Source organism: Catharus ustulatus, chromosome 1, assembly GCF_009819885.2.
Source record: "Catharus ustulatus isolate bCatUst1 chromosome 1, bCatUst1.pri.v2, whole genome shotgun sequence".
Classification (NCBI taxonomy): domain Eukaryota; kingdom Metazoa; phylum Chordata; class Aves; order Passeriformes; family Turdidae; genus Catharus; species Catharus ustulatus.
In genome coordinates, this window is record NC_046221.1 from 37,329,571 (window position 1) to 37,356,503 (window position 26,933).

A 26,933-nucleotide genomic window follows, 5' to 3' on the forward strand; every position below is an offset into this window, starting at 1 on the left:
GATCAAAAGATAAATTAAAGCTAATTTAATGAAGAAGTTTGTTAAAGGTAAGGATTTTACAATGGACAATTTTTTTTTTTTTATTTAAAGGCGAGCCTTGGACATAAATTTTGGTCCATCCAAGACTAAAATTACCTAGCTGCTCACCTTCTTTCATTTTATGAGTAGAACCTAAGGTGTACTATGGTGCAAATGTGCATTTTCAATTCCAACACCTGATAATCTGAATATGTGATATACATGTCTGATGAATCACCTAGCTGTTCTGAAATACTTTTGCACTGCCACGACCAGCTATTGAAATAATGATGCTAGCTGTCTGCAAAGGGAGGGAAAAAACCATGTTTCACCGGGAAGGAATGCTGAAGAGAAAAAAGGGCCTTTCCACTCTTTCTAATTTAATCTCTTTTTATAATATTGTATTATCACTGAGGTTGGAGAAGACCTCTAAGATCATCAAGTCCAACCCAGCATGACGAAACCATGTCCCTAAGTGCCACAGCCCTTTTAAATACCTCCAGAGATGGCAACCACACTACTTCCCTGGGCAGCCTGTTCCCATGTTTGACAACCCTTCCCAAGAAGAAATGTTTTGCATCACGGAATGTTGTATCTGCAGAACATCTGAGCAGGGGTGAGGTAGATGAGCAAAGCCATTAGGACAGGTTGAAGAGGGGTGTGTAAGGTGGAATTACAGCAAGCTGTGAAGCTGCACAGCTCCCTGCAGTACATAATGAATGCTGTGCCAGTGTGAAGCACCTCAGCTTGGGCTGTGCCAAGAGCAGTGGGCAGAGCCGTGGCCGGATGCTCGCAGGGGCATTGCCATCCAGCACCTGCCGTGCCTCCGTCTCACAGCTGCAGCCCGAGTGCATCCTGCACAAACCTCCTTCAGAACAGAGGTGCGTTCTCACGTTTGTTCCAATGAAGAAAATAAAAGGAAATAATAAAATAGTGATGGTTTTGGTTTGGCAAAATCCCCACAGCTCCTATTTTCTCAAACCATGTGACTTTCATCCTTCTGCTGAGAGCCAACAGTGGGTCCGCAGCTTGCAGCCACGAGTGAAAAACAAACCAGAGGACAGCTGTCTGTCCCAACTACTTTCTGGTTTTTCTTGTGGCGCATTCCATACTCTGCTCCAAAAGCATTTACCCCTTGGGCACAGCTTAGGTAGGGTTTCCTGGGGCACTGATCAGGCGGGGCTGCTGTTTCCTAAGGAAACTGCTGGTATTCCTTGCCTTGCCCCAGCACCAGGATGGAGGAATTCAGCTTCTCTGAGCTCTTCTGCTGCATATTTTTCATGCATTTAGTGAATTTCCAACTTGAGCAACCCTCACAAAAATAAATGACAAACCCACCCTGAATCTGCAAGGCTTTGTGGATATTTCTGGGTTGAGGCACCTTTATCATACAGCATGGAGAGGTGTCTCTTGGATTTAACCATGGGTGGGAAAAAAACCACACCTCAGTGTAGAGGAAGACATAGTTATAGTTATAGTTATGGTTGAGACGTAGTGCTAACATGAAATACTCCAAGTTTCCCACAGAAGGACTACTTGAAGTAAAATTTATATCACTGTCACCCATTGGGATCCACACCAAGACAGCCAACTGGAAGCACTGAAAATGTAAATTATTGTGTCCAAGAAGAAAAAAATTAAAGGAAGGCAATCCTCTAAAAGCTAAAGTGATTACAATATGTTAAACAAGTACCTTTGCATTTGTGGTAAATACATATACATTGATAGGCTCTGAATTAATGGTCAATTTAACACGGGTGCTAAATTCTACGCAAAACAAGATTCTTAATTCACTTGGGTTAATAAACATAAAATTCTGATAATTACAGATACAATAATGTCGTATGAGCACTTTAAACATATGCTGTGGGAATTAAATCCTGGCTATTCCTGCCCACTAAGGACCAGTTTTTAATCTTCGACGCATGATATGTAGTAATGGATTTTACGAGTTGACTTTTTTAAATTTGATGATCAGGTTAATGAAATTTATAATGATATTTTTCACACCAAGTTCAAAATAGTAGTTAACTCCTTGGCAGAGGAATTCAGATTGGACATGTAATGGATGTACCAGCAACTGCTGATGTGAAAGGATTAATCATCATTTTAGACTTTTATTAAATTAGATAAAATGGGATAGGCATGAATCAGAATATATAGCAATTAATCACTGGACTTTATTGAGTCTTTTAAAAATCTTATTTGCTCCTGAGTTGACAACTAATCTAGGCCATTCTGTACCAGTTTGACAAACTCTCCAGATAATGACTGTGACTAGAACATTAATAATATTGTCATTTAGCAAAAAATATTTATTCTCTATGTAAACTATTTTTAAAAAACATTTGTGGGTGTTGAAGGTAATATTAGTCACGTCACAGCATTTCAATTCAGCTCATCTTTTGCTATTGAAATCTTTTGCTTTTATAAATTTGCGTGGTGTTTTTGAAATTTAGGTAATGGATAGACCAGTATGTACAGATGACCAAAGTTTTTGGTATATCCAACTAGCACTTAATGTAAACTGTTACAGCTATACACACTGGAATTGCTAGAAAATAAAAATTACTAAACTTTTGAAGTTTATTTATTGATCACTGAGAACCACCCCAGTTAAATTACCATAAACCTCAACATCACAACAACTACTAATCCAGCTAATAGGAATTAAGGGAGATGGAAGATACATAATAAGCATCTGGGGGATATGGAATTTATCCCATGAGTGTAGTAAAGAGCTCATAATTTAAGAGTGCCAAAACCCAAGTGCATCATGAAGGCCTTTCCTCACAAGTGACATTAATTGCATATCCCACAGATGCTTATTACATATTCTATTTATACCTCTGAGAAGAAAAATATTCGTTTAAAGTTTAAAGGTTTAGTACTGCTTAAACACAATGCAACACAGCTGTCTCATGATGTCACAGGGAATATCAAAGGCTGCAGCATAGAGTCATAATGTAAGAAATAGTTTAGACAGAAGATAAATCAGGGAATGTGTTTCAGCATGAGAGCCCCAGAGCTCAGATGTACATTAAAGCAGGATGTATAACTACGTACTTCAGTTGGATTTGGGATTACACCATTAAATAGGTTTTTCTGGTTACAACTATTGAAATAAGATAGAGGTAAATTAAATCTATTTCAATTATTTTAAGCAGTTTTTCAATAAGTAGCATGTCAAACCATTAATACTAATATATGAATTGCTAAAGTCAAAGATGTCATTATCTTTTCTAATGCTCATTCTATACAAATATTAACATCATCGTTAATGTTTCTAGATATTAAGCACATTATTATGTTGTAAGCTTTCTGTGAGGACTGTTTTCTTGTGTTGACATTGCTCTTTTGTGATTTCTCTCATAGATAAGTAAGACAACGAGAATTCTTTGATTCAAAATAGCTGTATTTCCATTAGTAAAAAACTCCCTGAACCTGATATTACTGTTTTTGCATGTCATTCCTACATGTACTTGTTAGAAATAGAATAAACTGCAAGGCCCAAGCTTAGACTCTAACAGCTCACACAACATTCTCTGATGTGTGCTGTAAACAACTGAAGACTTTGTTTAGATGTGTGGGATTTTGAGTTAAACACTGTAAAGATATTTCATAACATACAACATGTTACAAAGTTCTTCTGCTATGCTGCTCATGTAGGTATGTGTATAGATTTATTCAAAGTATGAAAATATTTTTTACTAAATTCTCCACTTATGTGAATAAAAATCTGGTTTTATTTTTTATTTAACAGCATTACTCATAGGAGTAACAAGCAGTCAGAAGCTGCAGGAGTTTCATTATCTCATATTTTCTGCACTATATTATACTGTGAACTTAAAAACCAGAAAAAATGAAGTTCTTTTCTTGTCTCTCCTCTTTCTCAATACCAAGAACAAAAGATATTGCTTCTGGGACATTCAAAGATCATTGTATTCAACACTTTTTCAGACAAAGAAGTGTATAAAAGGTAATCAAAGGAAGTATGCAAAGCATGGTCCTAATTTCAAATAAGGTGACAAGAGGTAAAGAAAAGCAGATCATTAAAAGGGACAGATGACAGTATAAAGGTCTATGAAAGGCAATGCCCTCCCATGGACTTCTCAAGCTGATGTTATATTGGGTGATGTCATTTTGCTTCTCTGAAATCTGGGAAGAATTGTTGCTTTGCTATCAATACATTCCATAGTTTATATAGTTTATCAATACATTCCAGGTTTATCCACAGCCTGTTTTCCTTAGAAACAGTGCTATCTGGAAGTCCATGGCAGTCAATATCAAGCTGCAAATGCTATGCTGAGAGTGTTTTCAGAGAAAGAATATAGAAGGGCAGCACACTTGGCCTTCTGTAAAGATTCTAGTATGAGTCGTTCATTGATTTTAAAATATGTATTGGAGAAAAGCTCCTACTCTTGTCTGCTTTTGTTATTTTTCACTAGACATCTCTATTTTGCAATGCTGTGCACAGATTTTCTCTTCTTGCCAAAATCTGTGGAGTCTTCATGCTAAGTTATGCACCTTAACCCTTTAGGGCCTCTTGCTATAACATTCAGTATGAGGTGTGATGAAATATTCTCCCCATTTTTACAGCATTAGTTTGGTGAAATAATTCTATTCTTAGAAATGTTCTTCAAACATAATTTTTCGTACTTAACCTAGACTAAAATATTGTGAATTCATACAATATGCAAAATTGTGCAACCTAATTAACAGCACTACTCTTGAGTAACCTATTTCTGTGACCTGCGTTAATGGATTTTATTCTTTGGATATGGATGGCTTGCTTTAATATTTCATAGGGTACTTTTAAAAACTCTTGCTCAAAACCACATCAGAACCAGAAAAGATACTCAAGGCATGCACCTATTTGGAACAAGTTTTTTTTTTTAATTGATGAGGCTTCTACAACTCTAACACGATGTTGGAAAGAGGTTCACAAGGTCACAGAGAACTACCATCCAGCTCACCCATTTTAAAAATTAAGACAGACTGTTGCATTATTTTCAGGGCAGGATCTTTACTGTTGCATGGACTTCCAACTCTGTTAAGTATCTTTCTCAAGAACTCCCAAGGAAACCACTGCCAAAGAAAATTCAGAACATGTAAGAGGAATTCTATAAGTTGTCTGTAGGATTCCTCACCTTTCCCCCCTCCCTCGCCCAAACCCCTCAGCCTGTAACATCTGGTTAGACTGAAGGGCAGGGAGACCACTGTCACAGGGGTATAAATGGCTATCCAAGAACTAATCTTGGTATCCGGAGTGGAAGCAGAGTGACTTGACTACCTGGTGAATTATTACTTTGGTGGGGAGAAAACCCAAAAAGGAAGCATTCTTCCCAATGCTGACATATACTGCCTTTCGTTTTCCCAATTAACTGCATTCTACTGGGCAATCAGATGCTTTTAGAGAAAATGCAGACTGGCCATATTCCTACAGGATTAGTATTTCACTAATTTTCAACAACATTTTCATTAGGGATGAATTGTGGTTTCAGGATATAATTTTCTGCTAAAATGAAGAACTCAGATGAAAATGACCCTGAAGAGCCAGATGATTAATATGTCCTCCTAGTCTAAGGGAGACTCAGACTGAAGACTGTGCTATCCCTAAAGTTGACATCCCACACCTCAAGGGAGTTCACTACCAATTGCTTTTTTCTCAAATTCAATTCCTTGCCATCCCTCTCCTTCCCATAAAAATCCAAAATGGCCTAGATTGTTCTGACATGGAATTATGATGAAGTATTAAAACCTTAGGTTTTTTCAATGAGATTTACCTTTGTTTCCAATTGGCCAACATTATGCATTTAAGTATTTCATGCTGATCTGCTTGAAGATTTCAAACAAAATTTTATTGGTTGCATTACCCACTAGATCCCAGTTTGGTATAACTTCTAAATTTCACAATTTATGCATTAAATTGTGTTTACTATCCCTCCCTTACTATTGGTTTTGTTGAATTCTAACAGAGAGTCTGCTTTGTGTGGCTCTTTTTTAGGTGCATCAAGATGACCCAAAAGATTTTGAGATGTTTCTGTTAGCCTTCAGACAACTATTGGATATTGACTTTTATCTAAAGTACTGATGACAGGATGATCTTTCCCTGCTGGATGGTGTACATGGCTCTGTTCAATACTTCATTATGATTTCTGAAGGTATGTATTCACAGGAAAACTAAGAGTTGCTAGTCACATGTGATTGCATGCCCATACTAACTTGATTCATATAGACTTGGTAAGAATAAGCAGTGAAGAAGAAGCACTGGTTAACCAAAACATGAATTATCCACAGGACTGGATTCCACAGGAAACATCTTGGTTACTAGCAAATGCTTAAGTCCAAAGTGCTGTATTTTGCCTCCTAACATCATGTCAGCATGGGCATATCAGCACAGTTTTATTTTTTAGGCATATGCTGAGATAATTACTTTCTGCAACAGTTATTTGACCTACTTATTGCCTTTTTTGTACCAATTTCCAAGATGAGTTTCTAGACTAAATTCCAAGTCATTGAAAGAATAAAAAAATGATGTACTAAATTAAATAGTACCTGGTTAACTTGAACAGCTGATGTGATTTAAGTATATAGAAAGTAAAGGGGAGAGAAATACTGATACATGGCACCTTAAACTCCTTACTAGAGTAGAACTTTTCTATACATTGTTCTGCTTTTATAGTCAACAGCTACTGTCTACGTAAGTGAAAAAAAGAGACAGATTAAAAAAAAAGAAAAAAAGATAAAGATAGCCTTCCAAGCACATATCTATATTCCTACTAAATTTATCACAGGTTTAAGAAGATACTAATTCTATTCAAATCCAGTGGTCTCTAAGCCTACTTATGTTTAATGCTACCAGCCTTTTTTCTTTTCAGGGTATGCAACAAAAGTCAAAATGGAAGCTTTCTTGCTTGTTTCCTTCCCAGATAAAGATAACTCCCTGTAGTTCATATGGGAAGCACATCACCTGCATCAAGGAGCAACAAAATGACAAATCTGCATTCCATCCTCACAGACATCCAGTACTACTCATTATCCTCTCAGCACATAATTATGCAGCAGGAGAGTAAAACTCTGACAAACACTTTTGACACCTCAACCAATCCTTCGTTCTGTTTATAGAGTAGTCTTTTACATTATTTACATGTTAAAATCTTAAAGTCAGAGGTAAAACTAAAACACTATTTGTGACCGTTGTGAAAAAGGATAAAATCACAAGTTCATCATACTGTAATTTTTAACCAAATACACAAGAGAAGCAGCACAAAATGAAATACACATTTTTTTCAATCAATGAATTAGAAAGCTTTTTGAGGAACTCAACAATGAGGAACACATACCTATCATTTAAGAACATGAAAGGGTGAGTAGCCTTACTACAAAACAGAAGAAAAGCAGCTTTTAGAGTTAAGCAGGATTTGCTTGCTGACAGAGGTAAGATACCTACCCTCATCTTCAAGAATTGTCCTCGTTTCTTTGCAAAGAAAAATTGATTTGAATTACTAAATCATCTCAGTACAGCTGGTAGGGCAGCAATGGCTGAGGCAATCCCTGCCTCCATCAAAACATGGTAGCTTTCTAAAGTAGCTTCAGATATTTCCTTCAGTCATCTAACTTAGAAAGGAGAAAGGTTTCCTCTTACAGTACTTTTTTCGCCATGCAAGACAGAATTAATTGTAACATCTTCAGATGCCTGAGTCAGCCCCCAAAAGCTCCATCTAAAAACCCAGGAGAATGCATCTTGCAATTTGTGGGACCAACAGTGGACACTATCATTTCTTAGAAAGGCCTGGTCATCTGGCACTAAAGCCTCAACAAATTCTCTACTGAGAGACAAGCTGGGATTTATAGTCCATTAAAATCTGTTTTACATATAATGCTTTGTTTAATTCAAACAGAAAATAGGTACTGGAAATCAACTGCAGTTCCAGATACTAAATTCATGATTAATTTGGTCCTGGGCATTTAAATGAGAATTATTGCTTTGTTCAGAAAGACTTTGTATTTGCTTAGTCTTACCCATTTCTAGATACTCACTGCCAGATACTTGCCTTTTAATAGCAAGGCCAGACTTTGGTGGTTCCTCTACTATGTGCACAATAGCGCAAAGTTGCTTTCATTGTAATTGCTGTCCAATTGATTGATGACACTGGATTAAAAGCTACAGAGGAAATGTAATGGGTTTGGACCATGTCATATATTATCTCATTTTCTTTTGGTGTGAGAATCCAAAATAAATTCAGGCATCCTGCATGATCTGAAAAGTTCTCCTTATCAAGAGTGATCTTTGTTCTACTTTTTCTGTAAATCAAAAAGATTTCAGTGAGATTTAAATTTTTTTTCAGATACAGTGAATATGATCTATGTTCCTTTACTGCACAAGTAAAATCCTTTAAATTCTCCCTCCACAGGCCAATAGGATTACGCAGAAGAATACTGCCTGGTACCATAATGGCACGGGCGAGAAACTAAAACAGGTGGATGCCCCACAGCAGTGCTCACAGCCAAGCAAGTAAGAATAGCAATAGTGGAGCAGCACATCTGCTGTTGACTTTACTGTAACATAACCTTTCCAATGCTATCTTCAGATCCACACTCCTGTCTAGATCCCCTGCAACTTGGTTTGCACCCTTCTCTTTTGTTTTGCATTTCTTTCTGTGCTTCCTGAGGTGGGCTTTTCTTGTGAAGAGCCTTGGTAGTGCCAGCTTGCAGCCTCTGGAGTGGCAGTGGGCAGCGTGTCCCTGACTGATGGCCACAGAACAGAGTGGCAGGAGGCAGAGACTTTTTATCTTTATGCCTTGTCATTTTCTTTCTGTGTATTCTTTCTATACAACTGTATCATACATATTTACATGATCTGACTATACTTACTGCATGCAGTTTCATGAGAAATTAATTTGGTGCAATATAATTCACCCTCAGTACATAAAATAAAATGGTCATAATATTATATGGGACCTTTCCAATTGATTAATCTTTTCAGTGAAGTGTAAAAGAAGTTGCCAACTACAACAACTACTTCCTTTAAATGGAAGATAATGACCTAAAATACACCTGTATTTCAGGACATTCTCTTCCATGTATATGTATATGTATATGAAGACTTTCCTCGAACCTTATCCTTTCTCAAGCTGAGAGCCTAACATGCTTAATTTGTCCCTGCAAACACTGGCTACTGCAGAAAACACAGTATTGTTTTGCAATATTTTGTATTTTAACACAAATTAGACATAAGGGTCAAAGAAATTAACATCAGAGTAGCAATTAATCTAGACATTAATAATTGTTAACTCTTCTAATTTTAAAATTAAACTGAATATTCAATCGGTCAGCCCTTCGGAATATCCAATCTTTCTGTTCAATCCTAGCCATTTTTTCTTTTTATTTAGAGAAAGGTTTATTATCAGGAAGCATGTCACTGAGCTATTAATGTAATCAAGTCCATTTTATTTTCAAACCATTTTTGTGCTTGACTTTACAAAATTAGATATGATTAGATAATTATTATAGTTTGGTTAGACTATTCACAGTACTACCAGGAGGATAAAACAATGTTGCTCTGCAAAACCTTATCTTGGGGTCCAGGCTAGAGACACGGCAAAGAAAGAAGACTGAGGAATGATAAGGCACAAACCCTTTATCTCTGTATTGCTGGTTCCATTTCAGCTGATATTAATAGCAGCTGAATAATTATCACAGGAACATGCAATGCTGACTGCAAGTGAATGAAAGTGCAGTCTCAAAATTTCCAGATACAGAAATTCCTGTGCTATGGCTGCTGCTGCCTGTGACACCAAGTTGAACTTCCAGAGCATGGAAGTATGGCATAGCCATATATATATAGCCCAGTATAACTGCTGTACCTAACTGGGTTCTCTTCCCAAGCAGCAATGGAATGAGACAGCCAGGGAATGCAAAGTCTGTTCACTCCTGTGTTCTGGAAGGCTAAGCAATCTACTGCTTTGAGCTAAAACCTCAAAACTGGGCAGCAACCAAAATTAATGAGTTGTACCACACACACTGAAATACCTGTTAAACTTGGTCTTGTAAGGAGGTAAGCATAATTTCAGGAAGTGCACAAACACTTTATTTTGTGTGTAATGTATATATGTATGTGTATAATGTGTTTTTGTATAATCACTGGGGTTTTTTTGTAATTTTATTGTAAAGGAGAGTTTCTGAACATGGAAATGTACAACCATCTGGGGTACCTGACCTCCCAGCAGATCAAGTCTTGCTAGCTAGTGTTTGAAAAATAAAAAGAAGCATTGGAAAACATCAAAGGATGCAATCAACTGTATGAAAATGCAAAGAATTGTTTTTGCCTTGCCCCAGAAGGTTATAGAGAGATGCAAAATATAAAATGCTGAATTTTAAAATAAGTGAACTTTATAACTTGTGCAAGTTAGGGTAGACTGCTACTATACAGGCCTTTCAGGTTGATCCTGCTCTCTAAGAACACCATAACATCTTTTGAGCAAAGTTCCCAGTCTTCCTTCCATTATTTGTATATTTTTTGAGTGATATCGAGGTTGACAGATGACTATTTATTGTTACAAATCTTCAGCAAAGCAATAAAACTTCAACAAAAAACTCAATTGAATTCCGCAGTTTGGTTAGGTTAAGAAATTATTGATAAACGATGTTGCTTAAGAAATGCTGTTTCTAGTTCAAGAAACGTTAAATACAGGAAAAGATGCAGTGTCTCAGACTGTCAGTTGGCTCACTACTGGAAATTACTACTCTTCAGAGTTCAGACATCATTAAAGGTGAGAATAATACAAGACAGTGATGCTCCTTTCCCTTTCTTTTTCTCCTGTCTATACCAAATCAGGAATCAGGGAAGTATATGACCTCACAGGTAACCTACTTTCCTCTTCTGCCAATGCAGACTCTGTATGATACCACCCATTTCTGAGAGCTTTTCAAAGCCTGTTTTTAAAACATTCTGATGGCTTTTCCTTTGTTAATTTTCATACATTATTTTACAGTCTAACAGCTCCCTGTTAGTAAGCTTTTCCTGATAGTCAGCCTGAAGCTCTCTCTCATAATTCATTCTCTTAACTGTAAATTTCTTTATTCAGATTCAGTTCTATTTATGCCACACCAGACTGAATTGTTCTTCTGTTATTATAATATTATGTTTAGAACTAAAATATAATTTTTTCTTCCAATTATTTCTCTTACTGAAAGGCAAAATCTTGAACTGATGTGAATACCTACATTGCAGATTATATTTGCCCCAAAATATCTGTTTGCAAATTTCTGAAGTTTAATTTATTTTATTCTCTCTTTGTTTTCATAAGTCTTCATAAATGAAACAGTGTATTTTTATTTTCCTTGATATTTATACAGCCTACTTATTCATTACTACCCCTGAAGTTTATTAGGGATGCTTGCTTTCTCTTCCAGACTAGTGAAGACATTAAGAAAATACACTATGCAGAAAATATTGCAATAGAACAATCTGTCCTCTTTGTAATTTTAATACCTTGAGTTTACTTGGCTTATTTTTCCTCCCCTATAGGTAACTCATACATATAAAGTGTATTTAAGTAAGATTTGTAGAATTACATTTACCTTCCTAATAGAAGTTATTAATAAGTAGCACAACTCTTCTCTTGAGAGTGTATTATGCTGTACCACTTTTTCATTTAAGAGTAACATCAAATTAGACTCTAGTGTTAAGTATTGCAGTTATGGCCTGACATTTACACAGTCACTTTTTCCTTCCCTTTCTCTATTTTCTATTGACTCGTTACATATTGACTTGTTACAATCCACAATTGCATTTGAAAATTCATACCTATATTTTTTTTTTCATTTAAGGAAAAGCCAATTTTACTTTAAATCACTAAAAAAAAAAAAAAAAAATTTAAAAGTGTCATTTTCTCTATCCCTGCAACGGTACATATGGCTTGCCAACTCCTTAAGGAATGATGAAAATGTCTAGAATTCCAGACAATAAAGGCAGGATTCTTCTTCAAAACCACGGTCATTTCACCATTACTTAAGGTTCACACAAATTGCACTCTGTGTTGACCCAGACTGACTTCAGCAGCTATAAATAGTTTGGATTCAGTGCTGCACATGGATAAGGCCACATCCAAAGCACATCTGGCTCTCTAAGCCCCCCTGGAATGGGGATATACAATACACAACCTGTGGATATGAGGCAGTTTCATGGAAAAGGGAATAGGCAGGTTGACTCTGTACACAGACCATTTATCATACCCATGGCTTTTGTTTTAACATGCCCCTCCTCCTGTATTAAAAGAATCCAAAACCCCATAACACAACAGGGAAAAGTTCACTGATGTTAAACTGGTGATAAAATTAAGGAAATAAACCACTCAATGCTAATATTTTTTTTTGTGTCCTATTATCCCATGTGTTCTTACAGGAGAACTCCAGGTAGACTCTGTGCTTGATCAGGGTCTCTAATATGAAGCTGAATGGGCATTATCTGCACTGGAAATGCCAGTGTCTCAACTGCAACAGTCAAGTGACATTTACTGTAATGCTGCAAAACCAGTAAGTTCTAAGAGATAAGTATTTCTTTTCAGTCCCATTCCTCTAATCCAAAATTTAAGGGAAAAGATTTCCTAATAGAGTGAAACAAAACCCCTAAGGAATTAAATTAAATAATGCTTTGCAAACACTTACAGTCCATAAATCTGTGGAGCAATTTCCAGTCGGTTCAGATGCATGTACAGCTCAATATCATGTTTCTTCAGCAGATGATCCTGAATTTGATTTACTTTTGCTACAATAGCAATAGATGGTCCCAAGTCCTGTGGCCTTGCAAAGGGCATAGGTGTTATCATCACATCTTTCTCCTGCAGACACAGAAAACAGGGTGAAAAAAAGAACAAGTCATGAAGCCTTACTGTCTAAAGGGATTGTGTGTGGGAGATTTCATTTGTTGTAAACATTGCCTTCCAAATAAACATAGTAATAACTCATTTCTTTTACAGCAGAAGAGGAATCTCAAGTATCCACTTCTGCAGAAGGTATTGTGGGATTCCCCTTCCCAGGAGTGCCAAGGAGTGCCCGTCATTCTGCACATCAAATTTTACGTGCATGCTTTACTTTTCATGCTCTGACAAAGTGTTGACAGCTTTATTTTAGCTTTAATATCAGCAGTCTGAGTCAGTCCAGAATAAAGCAGATGAATGGTAACTCAGTAGAGAATATATGCCCTCAGAGGACAATAAATTGCATACCAAATAGGAAGTAACTTATTTTCAAACAATCCTTTCTAAACAGGCTTCCCTTGCACAGAAAATCTGGTGAGTTTACCTTAAAACCAACACAGCTTTGATAAAGCACCAGAAACTTTTAAAGGAAAAAAGAAATAGAACAATGAGACAGCAGTTGGTTGGACCTGAGGGCTATGCAAACTATGCCATGATCTACAATACAACATGCATCAAGTGAAAACCAGTGGAGTATTAGCATCCTTGAACATAATTCTGCTATAAATTCATTCTTCTTGCAAAAGAATGAAGTATTATTGAAAAAGAGACAAAATGCTATAAAGAAATGCAGCAAGTAATGAACTGCACTGAATAGGAAACATGTAAAAAGGAGAATGAAAAATAAAAAAACCCAAACCCATCAAGAGAAAGATGGTGGGAGAGGGCAATAGAGAATTAAACTGTTAGGAATAATGTTAAGGGTATAAAAAAGGGAAAATTGGAATGGTAAGAAGAGAAGAATTTTGCAATGAATTTGCCACAATCTGTCATCATGACCTCTGACTCAAAAGCTTCACTTTGAAAAACAGTTGCTGTTTTTCCATACTTTTGCTGTCTATACTAATAGAGAAGCATTATCCAACTCAAAAGGTTAATAATTTCAGGAGACTTCATTGCACTTTACATTGTTTAAATACAAATTAATTTGATTCAATATTGTGAAAAGAGCATTATTTTCAACATTCAATAACAAAGAAAGATTGTTTTTGTTGTAGAAGCTCTTCCCAATGTCGTCTCCTATGGTTATTTCAAAATCACTTACAACATGGTTTAACATTCAAATAGGCAATGAACATTTAATAATGTCTACCAAAAAGTCTATTTTTTGTGTTGATCTTCTTTGCTTGAAGTACCTTTTCTTAATTATTTGATTTCTGTACTCCAGAAAATATGGTAGGAAGCTGAGCAGTGATTTCAGGTAATATGTTTCTATTTAAGGACCTGACTGATTATAAATTGTATCCTAAAATCTGCTTAATTGTTGCTTTGCTATGGCAATTGCAGCAAATGGACTGATCTGTCTATGGTAAACTGTGGTAGTTTAACCATGCTATTGTGGTTTAAGATACTCCGGCAAATCACTTGACAAAAGCTCCCTGAGACTGTCAAATAAAGCTCACTGATACAGCATGTATTTATCCAAAATCTTTGCTATTCTATCAAATAGGAATTTAAAATAAAACATCTAGTGTCTTAGAGGCCAATAAGCAACCCTGTTACTTAGTTATATACCAAAGTTCTTCACAGATGCAGATACACTGAGAAAGGATATTTCTCCTACCTTATTTTCTAAATTATTCAGTTAATTTTTTCTTACCAAGCGGGGCAGCCTTCTTTGTACACTGTATTTTATTTCTGCATTGTATGGCTATTTCCTAAAATTTCACACCCATTTCTCTATATTGGTCATATGCAAGAATGCAAAATATTGAAAATAGGTATCCATTAAGCCACTCTTAAAGCATGATATGGTAATATTCCCTTAATATTAAATGTAAGTTTATATTAATTTTTTTTTCAGAAACAAGGATTTATCTTTGAAACTAATAATAGAAGTCTGTAGCTCTATGTATTTGTAGACGGTGCATGCTCTATCATTTGGCACACATCTGGGGTATGAACTTTATTGTGATTTATTCAAATTGACTTTAACTTCAGCTTGGCCACTTCATACATTCATAACTCTGATGACTCAGAAGACCTGTGTTTTTAAGCTTTTCTTTATTTTAGGCATAAAACCTTATATGGAAAGCTCAACATCAGAATCCCTCTGCTTGTTTGAACTTGTAATATGAAAAGACTAGCTATTACTCAGTTTAGTCTTTACACCATTAGTTGTCTCTGGGTTTCAAGCCATCTTTACAGAATTACAAGACAGATTATTAAACCCTGGCTCAAGTGACTAAAGACTGTGAATATCAAAACTAATGCAAGCTTCCTCTGTGCCAAAATTGGAGTTATTTGTCACTTGCAGCATTTGTGCACCTTGGCATAATGCAGCACTGACACATTGCTGACTGTCAGACTGACTGACTATCAAACATGGCTAAGTGCATCCAATAGTATACACTGGCTTGCCATTTCTAAAAGCATGAGATAAGTAAATGGTATCCATCAAAATGCAGTTTATCAGCATCTCAGAAATTAACCCTATTAACAGAAATCTTCAAGGCATGACAGAATCTGTGAGGAAGCAGCTGCAGCCAATAACAAAGCCTTGCCTGTCCATGCCTCCTGATTCAGTGTACTCCACCAAGGAGCTCGGTGGATGACTAGAGCACAACAAAGTCGTGTCTGTTGTCTCCTCTCATGCAATTTGGTTGAAAAAATGACAATACCTCTAGTCAGTTGAAATTGCTCCAAAAATCACATAGCTGGTGTGAAACAAACAGCCCAAACAGAAAGATGCTCAAATAAACTAATAAAACCGCCAAAATGTTTAACTAGAAATGACTCACAGTGCCTGTGCCTAAAGCCAAGTGGACAATGCAATACTCTGCCCCTGCTCATACTCACCATATAATTATTTGCCATGTGAGAGAAAACACCCATTTTCTTTTTGCGAGCCTTCAGGTCTTGCAAAAAAATGTGAGTATGTGTGTTTAGTCATCTATTACTAACATGAAATATAAATAATCAATACTAAAAGGATGTGGTTCACAATAAAAAGAAAAAATGAGTGACAGCTCAGAATGTGCTATATTGTTTACAGGACAGCACCAGATTCACCCCTAAGAACAGTGAAGTGCACCTGAAAACTTTAGTTAAGTATTAGGAACAGAGTCACCAAGTCCTGCCACAAAACATTACCTACCACAACATGAACTGGAATAGCTGGTAGGGCGATGCTAACACAATTTATGTATTCATGCATTTAGGAAACTAATGCTACAGCAGTAAAGAGAGGCTAGGACATAGTACAAGTATAAACTGAGGACAGATTTCTGTCATTAACCACTAGGGAATGGAGTAGCTGGAGAAGCTCCTCTAATGGCAATTGGGAGTAATGGAAACAACTGTTAGAGGTTGTAAAATGTAACATGTCTCTCAGAACACACACTTTCATTGCTTTCTTTGTGAAGATTCACACTTTACTATGCAGCTAACCCCCCAAGTCATGATTGTAAAAGGCATATGTACAAGAAAGGATTATTAAAGATTATACATGTTGGCACAGAACAAGAATAAACAACTAGATATTAATCCATTCTCTTTGCACTGCTAATTTTTATGTCATGAAAGACCTGGAAAAGGCAATGTAAACTTTCACCTTCTACCCAAGCACTGAAAATCTGTAAGCAGACCTAGTTATTTCCTGGAATAAAATTCCACCTCAGACTTTACCACCTCTGTCACAGAAATTGGAACAAATACATTTGAATACACTGAATTTTGAAAAGCTACACTTAGAGAAACATATCTCACAGCCTTGTTATTGAAATAAAAGTGCCTATGTAGTAACTTCATAAAATTTGTATCTCATATGCTTTATCCCTAGCTACAGAAATTATATAAAAATCCAAATAATGTATAACTGCAGATAGTTTAGGTTAAGACACCAATGCTCTGTATCTGATAAAATATATAATATTTTAAATATTTAAAGGAAATAGATGGTTTTAAATGAGTCTTCAATGAACAACTTTTCTTCATTAGACTGACAAAACCACCATTCAAACTAGTACTCCCCAATTACAGTTTGCAGCTACAAGATTAGGTGCACCCATATGGATATCCAGAATTAACTGAATTCTCAGTAAGTTTTTGTTAACTCTAGATATTCCCCCCATGTTCCATGTGAAAAATGCTGAAGTGAATCAAACTGAAACCCAGTTTGGAGGCCAACTCTTTTAGGACATAATACATTGAAAGTCTTGCCAATACCCATAATACTGTTAACAATATTTTGCTAGAGCCTCCATATATATGCTCCATCATACAAATGATTTCCCAGAATTAAAAAAAAAACAGAAAGAAGAGAAACAAAAAGATGGAAAGAGACAAGAAAAGAAATAGTCAAAGGAAATCTTGAGCAACTGACTGAGAGAATTGTCCTTCCTGCCACATATGAAAAAATTCAGGCAAGAAATAGATGGTCTCTAGAAGATCCTTGCAAAGCAGAGTTCTCTAGAACTAAACTCAGAACACTGCAAAAACTTTTTTATGAAAGCAGCAACATACTAAATTCAGCAGTGTCCATACAGGTACACAAGAGATCTGAAGGCACACATATTCTCTCTGAATATCCTGAGGATAAGAAGAATAAATTGAAGGAAATGGAGTGATTATGTCAGGGAAAGATACACCCTGACCTTTGACAGACAGTCTGTGGTTAAAGTCTGGGTTTCTCAGCAATTTGTTTTTAAACAGCTGAAAATAATTCACGCCTTAATACTTTACCTATGGGCATTTATTTAACATGACATTTGCACACGTTTTGGGCACACAGAAGTGCCTATGACACATACTGTTTCAAATGCTATGCAAGGGCATCACTCTTATACAGAAAAATCTGTGCTTGTACACTTGGCTTTTGATTACCAAGTGATCTTTCAACAGATAGGAACTCTCACCTGGAGACATTTACACAAGTGCTTGCGACCAAATTCTTAAGAAACTTTAAAGACTGTAAACTTGTTTGAGACTGCTTTAACCAAGTTAAGAGATGTCTAGTTAGCTAGACTTCAATCATATTAAAATCACATTTGCTTAAAAACACAGTAAGCACATTTTAAAGCAGTATTTACCTTCTGACTGTCATGTTCAAAAGTTGAAAACCAATGTTCTGCTGTTTTCATAAGACGTGTGAACATTGCACTGAAAGGGAACAACCCAGAGACTTGGTGTTAAACAATGCTGTCAATTACAAATAAGAGCAAATTGAACGTAAAGAAACTTGTTGAAACTTACTAGGCATCATGTTCCAGATATTCAGGATTCAAAAGAACTTTCATTTCCTCACTGAAAAAGGCAACAGTGAACAATCCAAATGTGAATGTTTATTTTTGGTCAGCGTTCTGCATGTACTATTATGTATTTATAAGCCAACTTTCATATAAAGTGCAAATGAGAAAACTAGCCTTTTTAATTAAAAAGAGCAACTCCATTGAACAAATGAAGTCTTTCCTTTTTATAAAGATCAAAAACAAATTAGCTGCCTTGTCTGCACTACAATGAAGTAACCATCTAATTATTCCAAATAACAAATTACTGAATGTCACAATGTATTATTTGAATATGCTTGATCTAGAATAATTGATTGCTGCACAATCTATCACTGTTTATCCCAAACAAACAAAAAAAATATGGTTACTGGTCAAATATGCAGTATCAAAACATTAATTTATTTTGTTTTAATAGCCTGTATTTTTATTGTACTTTAACAGCAATTAATCAGTGACAGCACCTCTTTTCCATCTACTTTGCTGCTTAGCTCCACTTTTTCAGTGAGCATGGAACAGAATGCTGTACATAACACATGGTTATTTTAAGTTGCTTAGTGCTGAAGAGCATCTTCTAGGTAATTTTAGGATATCTAAGGACAGACATTGAATAAAAACACACACTTGTAAATAATCATCTTAATGCTTAACTGCCTTTGGGCAGTCACGTTGAGGGGTACCTACAGAGGTTATATTATATTGCACACATAATTAAATTCATTTTTATTCACTGCAGGGCTCCAGTGTGCAAAAAACCAAATGAAATGTCCTAAATATCACAAGAATGAAACTAGTTTCTTTTAAAATTTTTAAGTAAAAACAAAAGCCTTGCATATGGGGCAAGAATAAAAGCAGATAACCATATGATGCAATATTTTATAGGTATGAGTATGACTCCATGCATACACATATACACTCTTTTGAATGAAATGGAGGATCAATAGCTAAACATAATGTTACTACCAAGTCAAAGAATAGTTGGGTATCACAGCTACAGCAATGAAGGTGATGAAAAAAATATCAATCCCAACAATTTGTCTTCAATGATTATTTTCCCTTTTAAGATATGAGGAAAGAGAGCTGGTGGTAAGATGTGTCTCTATGAGTGGAGTTCACTAATCTGTCTATTCTCTGCAGTGACAAAAACAAAATCACTGCTGGCAATAAGGATGAGGTAGAACTGCCGGTACGTATGTAAGCTTTGAGTTTAAGATTTTCCTTAGATTTCTTGTCTCCTCATTTTTTCACCAGCCAATGTCTGTAAAGGGGCCAATGTTTAAATCTCAGAGGCTGTAGCAGGAAAGATGAAAAAACCACATTCCCATCAAAGTACAAGGAAGCAATGATTTCTGATATTAATTAAAGAATGATAGACAAAAAATTATGGAGCACATATTTATAAGCTATAGTTCAGTGAACTTTTTTTTTAAAGAAAGCAGATTCATATACAAATAAAATGCAATGCTTGCCTGGGTTGTGCAGCTTCACTGGCATGTGAAAAAGCCTGGTGGTCACAATGTAGGATAAACACAATGGGAGCTAGAAGTTCATGCATGCCCTAAACATAAAAGGAAAAGCAAAAGTATATTTAGATTTTCCAGTCATATAATAGTTCCTAATACACAGCATAAGGCAGACAGCAATATTAGGTGCAGACTAACTAAAAGCATGAACATTCATTCACACTGTTAACAGAATGGTTTCATAATCAATGGCTTTTATCTTAAATTCTGATTAAATCCAAGTGTTTATTCTTCTATAATATATGGAAACAAGTTAGTCTCCCTTTTTCTAACACAACACACAAGAAATTGGCAATGGTAGGCAACCCTGCACCTGGCAGTTTACTTCAAGATTTGTGTTCATAAATATGAATTTTATTTATGATAATTATAATAATGATCTACAGTACAGAGATCTGCAATACGGAAAAATTACAAAATTTAAAATTATTTGGTATTTTATAATGTTCCAAAACCATAGATAGAAGAGTAACAGTAGGCTCCAAAGGAGACAAGGGTAGCAATTTGGGAAAGAAAACGAAAATTTCATTTCTAAAGACATGAGAATCAAAATGATGTTTTGGGATTTTTTGTTTCTCTTTCTTTTCAGTTGTTATGTCAATATTCAAAATAAACTCATTAAACACAATGCATAGAAGACCTGGTACTATTCCACTGCAGAGTACTACTTATATATGTAATCTATACTAAGACACAGAAAAAACATACAAATAGGCAGGAACCAGAACAAAAAAAATGGGTGGGCAGTTGAGGACTTGGACTGGCATCAGAAGCATGGCTGGGCCACCTAGGAGAGCTGGAGTTCCAGTGTTGGGACTAGGACAGTAGGTAGAAGCTACAAAAGCTCTAGGCTGGGGCAGGGGTCAGCCATACAAAAGAAGGGAGGGGAGCCCTTTGGTGATGGAAAGGATGTGGGATGAAGGACTGAGATTTGTCTCTCTGCCTCTGGACACAAGGATCACTCTAAGGGGAGGGAATTCCTGACCTCTGCCCAAAACCACTGGTTACAGCAGGGGCTTGATGCCAAGTGCCCAGACTACCCCTGCTGGGCCTGGCTTTGGGTGGAGTCCTTGCCCAGCTGTAGGAACAAGAACCTGCTGCCAGGAGTGCTCCAGCTCAAGGGTGCAGCTATTTCTGCACTGGACTGGAGCCTCAGTCCCAACTCAGGGGAGTGCTCTGGGCAGACAGGGGTTCCAGGAAGACTCTCTCATCAGTCCTGCTGTAGAAGCAGTACTGGTGCTGGTCCATCAAGCACATCAACATTTCAGGTTGCTGTCAGGAGTCAGATGACAACTGATGGGTCCTCTGAGCTGTTCTACTGTTAATGGTTGGGTTGCAGCTTCAAGCCAGGAAGCCTCTGCCCTTGCTTTTCCAGCCCCCTCAGTGATGGACAGACATGAACACTGGAAGTGTTACATGCTTGTGAGTGACCCTGCTGCTTTGCTGGTACATATTGATGTTCCATACAGCATTTGAGGAGTGCCCAACACCACTAAGTTAGCTTATCAGCTTCACATGTACTGAACAGATCCATTAACAACCAAACCCCTTGAACTTTTATTGGAAGTAATGGAGATTTTCCTTGAGTGGTCTGAACAGACCACTCAAGCTGGATGTGGAAGCCCTCTCTAGGTCAGTAACTATTTTGAGTATGCTTGGATGCATAGTTTATAACAATTTGGACAATAGTTTTGGTGATCTCTCTGTATGCCATCAACTGAAATCCTAGGAAATTTAATTTTAATTTCTTCAGGACTAAGATGATTGTTAGGGCCTCAATGCCAGGGCTGAAGTTCAGATGTTTTCTTTCCCCTTCCTATTTCTGAACCTTTAGTGACTACTTTAAAAGATGAAGCCTAAAGAGAAATTCAGTTAGGAAAAACAAAATAAACCAAATATAGCCATTTGATTTCAGAAGCTGATGTAAAACACAACAAATGGGTTAGATTACAAGTTGTCAAGTTTAGATTTCTTAAAGTATTATGGTCATATCAAAGGAGAAAGGTCCGGGATTAGACACTATATAAGTGGCAAAAAGTTTTAAATAACCAGGGTTGTACTTTCTCACATACAGCCCATGCTTAATTAACAGCTCCACATCTAATATTTTATTCGCCCTGATATACTAAACATGAAATAGGAGAAATAGGAATGCCAAAAAACTTGACTATCTAAAAAAACTACCATCTAAGCTGTAAACATATAAGCAGAAGAAAAAGAAAGAGAACATAAAATAAGAATTAGTTATAAAAGATAAAAGCACATCACACATTCTTCCAACATAACAATATATCAACTCTATAATAAAATAGAATCATAATGTGGCTGCCCACATATAACAAAACCAAAACAAACAGATGTTGAAATATCAGGATTTCAAAAAGGTACCTCTGATCTTTCAGTTACAAGAATACTTCAAATGTTTAGAGATTTTTAGCTTGGCAAGAAAAGCTAGCAGTGTAATATGCATACACATATTTTTTCAATGCTACATTTTACTAAAACTCTTTAGTGTTAATAAATAAGTTGACAGAGCTCAGATAATTTTATGACACTTCCCAGCTACAACAAAATATTGATTTCATAATACAGTCTATGGTCTAGAAAGAAAACTAGAATGATAGTATTTTTACAATGACAAGTGAATCAATGCATTTCAAAATTATATTGACTTCTCTAAGGGCAATCAAATAATGAACAAACAATAGTTAGCCTAGTGATTCAGCTTAATTTTCACTATTCTCTTTCAGTGTAACTAGGACCAGAATTTTGTCACCAGTCTTACAGAAGAACTCTTAGAGTAGCTTTTACATATTCTTAAGTACAATACACTAGTCTCTTTAGATTCTATATTTACAGCTGCTATTTAAAAATTCAGTCATCCCAGAGAAGATTCTGCCTTTAAAAGCTGTAACACAGCTCCACAACATTCTACTCCATTAGACTAGGGATACAAATATATTTTTACACATCAAATAAAATGTTCCTTCACAGTGGCCAAAAAATCCAGAAGCTCTACAACTAAGACAACTTGCATGCATTTATGCATATTAAACAAACATTATTGATTGCTTCTTGTAATACTATATGCTGATGCTATGTTATAGTTTCAACAGGATGTTGTAAGTATGCAAATTGTCAAGGAACTATAACTTCTCCAAATACTTCAGAAGATAACATTCAGTAGGGACAGATGTTGACAGACAGAAGTATCAGTCTTCATTCACTGGCCAAGTTTTATAATTCTAACGGCGATTGTATCTTTTGTATGTGGGCATGCAAATAAGACAGAGGAATTCTCATGGATGACAATAGGACCAGTCTTCATGATGGAAACTGCAGATGAAGACAAGTTCCTTAATGTGGGCTTTGTATTCAGGTCACTGTGGAGACAACAACTTGGAGATGGCTCTGTTACTGATGAATTAATGGTAACCCTCATAATTTTCTCAAAAATATGCCAGGTTTTGCTGTAGTGGAAATTATTATTATGGGAAGTGGGACATGAGTCTGGTAAAAACACTACAACAGAGAGACTACTAGCTAGGTATTTGATAAAAGAAAGAAAAAAACATATCCTGTTGACTACAGACTATTTATTTTCAGTTGATTCAGAGAAGGGTTATGATGGGCATGAAAAAATGTTTTCTAGCAAGAGAGGAGCATGGAGACAAAAAAGGAGGATCTTACTAATAAGCTAAAAGGATCATCATCTTTTAAAAAATCCAACCAAACAAACCCACTCTTTTAAAATTAAGTAAGAAAAAGGCAAAGCTCCTAATAAAAGCAACACACGTCCACAACAAGAGAGAAAAACCACAATCATTTACTATTTTGTGGACTTGGCACAGCAGCACAAGACTAGGTTGATCTACTGAACATGCTTTGAGAGGTTAAATCAACATTTTTCCTGATCCAAATTAATTTAATTTTCTGCACTTCCTCTCCTCTTCATCTTGTAGCAACTCCTTCCTGGAACTACCACACTACTGATGCACACTAGTTGAAAACAGAGGTAAAGAAGTTTTCTTTGTCAACAGCCTGTAGGCTCACAAAATTGAACCTGTTCTTTTATCTGCCTATGTTCATTTAGCCCACCAAGCAGTCTTTATTAAAGCTGAGGCATCAGGCAGTCAAAGTTCATTAATACCATTTATATAATCTCTGCAGTTTCAATTAACTCAGCAAGACATTCTACTACATGATAACAGTCTCATTAATTCAATAAAATCCCATAACTATTAACAATATGGTCTATGTTAAACGGGGTGTCACCTAGTAGAAAATAATAGCTTTAACAGCTTGTGATGAAACGCAGTGCTTTTTTTAAAAAAATTGATCTGGCTAAATATTCTATCCCTATATAGAAAGGTATTATTTCTTGGTAAGGAATCAAGAGGATTTTAAATATGAGCAGAGGGTAATTAAGTCCTTTTAAGTCATATCAAAGAGTAAAATAATTCTTCTTGTACAATAAATGATAGACTAAATTAGCTGGAATGTGTTCTTCCATTTTCCCATCATCAGTACTCTGGCCTATGTTCACTACAAAGAGGAGGCTGAATACTGCTAAGTATTTTTCTTAGCAGCACCCTCCAAAATACAGCTCCTAGATCTCATTTTTATTGTTCTTATGCAAGACTAGTCCTTGCTCACTGTCTGTCAAACATGAAAAATAACCAGTTGATAGATGTTTCATGTGTTTGATAACTATATAGTCCATTTTTTTTATATAATCACCAAGAAATTCTTCAGAAGTAACTGTTCCTTCAACTCATGTGCCCTTTGTTTCCATGAAACAATCCTATTCCCTGGTTTGAGGACAGGGTGGTCAGAGACCATGACTGAAAGCACAGATTGTTTTATAAAATCTTCACATTTACTGAATCTATGTATTTTTGCCATGACAAATTTTCTATCTACCTAAAGTTGGCTCCTCTACAATTTATCCTTTGTCCATGGACACAGAGTATCCCTCAGTTCGTCAGTCTCTACTCAGTCCACACATATATTTGTGTGAAGAAACAAATACAAATATACTTCAATTGATACTCTGCATATTGGTCATGCTACATGAATACAGCATCTGTTACTTCAAAACCTTCAGAACAAATATTAAATTAATTAACTTACTAACTCTGTGGATGCAGACTTAGTGCAACTCAGGCTTTCTCTACCATTTTATCAAAAATGGTTTGAGCAGACTGTCCTTCAAGTAACTCTGTAAAAGTGGTATTTTGTAGAACCCTTATCCTCCACTCAAGAGGATTTTGTCAGCTGCATTGTACTTGGATGCTACAAGGTTAGATACAGATCTTTTTGTTAACATACTGCATGGCTTTAGCACTTTGGAGAATAACTTAAAATATTACATAGAACTTAAAATAGTAAACTTGTTTAAATTTCAGAAATCACTATGCTTTTTGTTTATTCAGTACCATTTAAAATCCTGCTGTGTTCATTCTTTACGTAAGCAGAGAAAGCCTTTCTTTGTCTTTTCTTTCTTAACCAATGACAAAGAAAAAGATGTTTATAAAGAAATTTGAAGTTAGAAAACTTAGCAACCTTAAAGAAAACAACTTACGGTACTGCGTTATGAGGAAAAAGCATATGTTATTCAATGAGCTTACTTACCAACCAGCTGACAAGCAGCTCTTTGATTACTTTAGCATTATGATACAACTTCAGATACAACACAGCTACATTATTGTTAAACCATATAGAAAATGTTGAGTCAATGAATGCCACCTGTACAGTATTTTCATTACCTGTTTATAAAGCAACTGCTCATTTTCTCTGGCGTAGCAGAACAGAACATCTGTAAGAATTTTCCTTACATTCTCTTGCTGGAAATACTGCATTTCAGGAAAGCTGAAAATGAAGCAATACAGCAAAAGTAAACAATAGAGTGCACAGGATGCCAGTTGTTGGTCTTCTAGAAGAGGTTTTAGATAAGAGCATCATCCTTAGTCAGAAAGTCTGCTTTCCCACTGCTCTGTGCTGCTAGAGTTCAATACTTCTAATGACTTGTTATATTTGTTTTGCAACCAAAATTATGAACCATGTTCTTTAATATACACCAGTCTGCTACACAGGTATGATGATATTGCAGTTATATTTAAATAACTAATCCCTTTTAATCTTATTAAAGCTAGACATCTGCAGGAATTAAATACAATGGAAGAAATGAATGAGAATATGTCAGAAGACGCACATACACAAGGGTTCAATATTTCTTTACTATTTGAAAAATAATCAACATTTAATGACAAGATTAATTAAATATCTCATAATTGACCTGAGAACCAGTATCCTAAAATCTAGCATCTCCTTCTGGTATCTGGTGTATGCAATACAACACAATTAGACATTTCACTGATTTTAACAGTTTGTGCAAATCAACTCCACAGTTATAAAATAATCGGTTTGGGCAAATAGCCTAAGTGAACAAGAATGAAGTGGATGTTATGTGAGAATAAGGAGAAAAAGCTTCTGGGAAAATCCTGTTACATGCATACTGGAAAATATAAATATTTCAAGTCTGTAACTACTGCGAAGCAACTCTCACCTGTGCATCCTGCTCCTTAACTGTTGGAGGTAGGAAATAGAGTAGTTACGCAGAACATACTTAAAATTAGAATAAGTGCACAAACAAAGGTGTTTTCATTGCTACTGAAGAAGCAACTAGATGGCAAAAAATGTTTCATAAATGCCCCAAACCATATTTCTCCACAGCTATACAGAGCAGTAACAAATAAAATCTGAAATACTAAAAAGAAAGGAAATGGTAAAGTTGGGCAAAGAAGAACAGAACACTTAAAAAAGGTAAAAACGGTAGGTCTCAGGCTAGAGTGCTGAAATAAAGGTTGTAGTATGGTCAGTTTTAGAGTTAAGTAACATGATTTGAAATAAGATTTCTTCAAACAAATTTCCCAGGTCTGAGCTATGATGCTATACTTTAAACCAGATGTATTTAAGGCTATTGTAAAGCCTGTCACAGAGAAACACTACAGGAAATGAGAATAAATTACTTCAGATAAGACTATTAATGTTGCTAATCACTGTGGTCATCTCACAGAGGTGATGACAGGAAAGCACAGAAACAGAACTAATTAAGGCTAGAAAAGTGCTTTGAAATCCTTGGATGAAGAAGCTGAATCAAGAGCCAAGGCAGAGAAGACACT

At 35.9% G+C, this 26,933-nt stretch overlaps 1 protein-coding gene across 8 annotated transcripts in view; it reads right to left on the bottom strand.

Annotated features, from left to right (window-relative positions):
- Positions 1 to 26,933, bottom strand: part of LOC116993544 (TBC1 domain family member 5-like) — a 325,432-nt gene that overhangs the window by 107,376 nt on the left and 191,123 nt on the right. For all 8 annotated transcript variants that reach the window (XM_033054285.2, XM_033054293.2, XM_033054299.2 and 5 more), the window contains 5 exons: positions 25,518 to 25,620; positions 19,696 to 19,784; positions 18,195 to 18,245; positions 18,032 to 18,101; positions 12,691 to 12,863 (listed from right to left, as the gene is read on the bottom strand). In XM_033054285.2, coding sequence (XP_032910176.1) covers positions 12,691 to 12,863; positions 18,032 to 18,101; positions 18,195 to 18,245; positions 19,696 to 19,784; positions 25,518 to 25,620 — 486 coding nt within the window. The remainder of the gene's footprint in view (positions 1 to 12,690; positions 12,864 to 18,031; positions 18,102 to 18,194; positions 18,246 to 19,695; positions 19,785 to 25,517; positions 25,621 to 26,933) is intronic.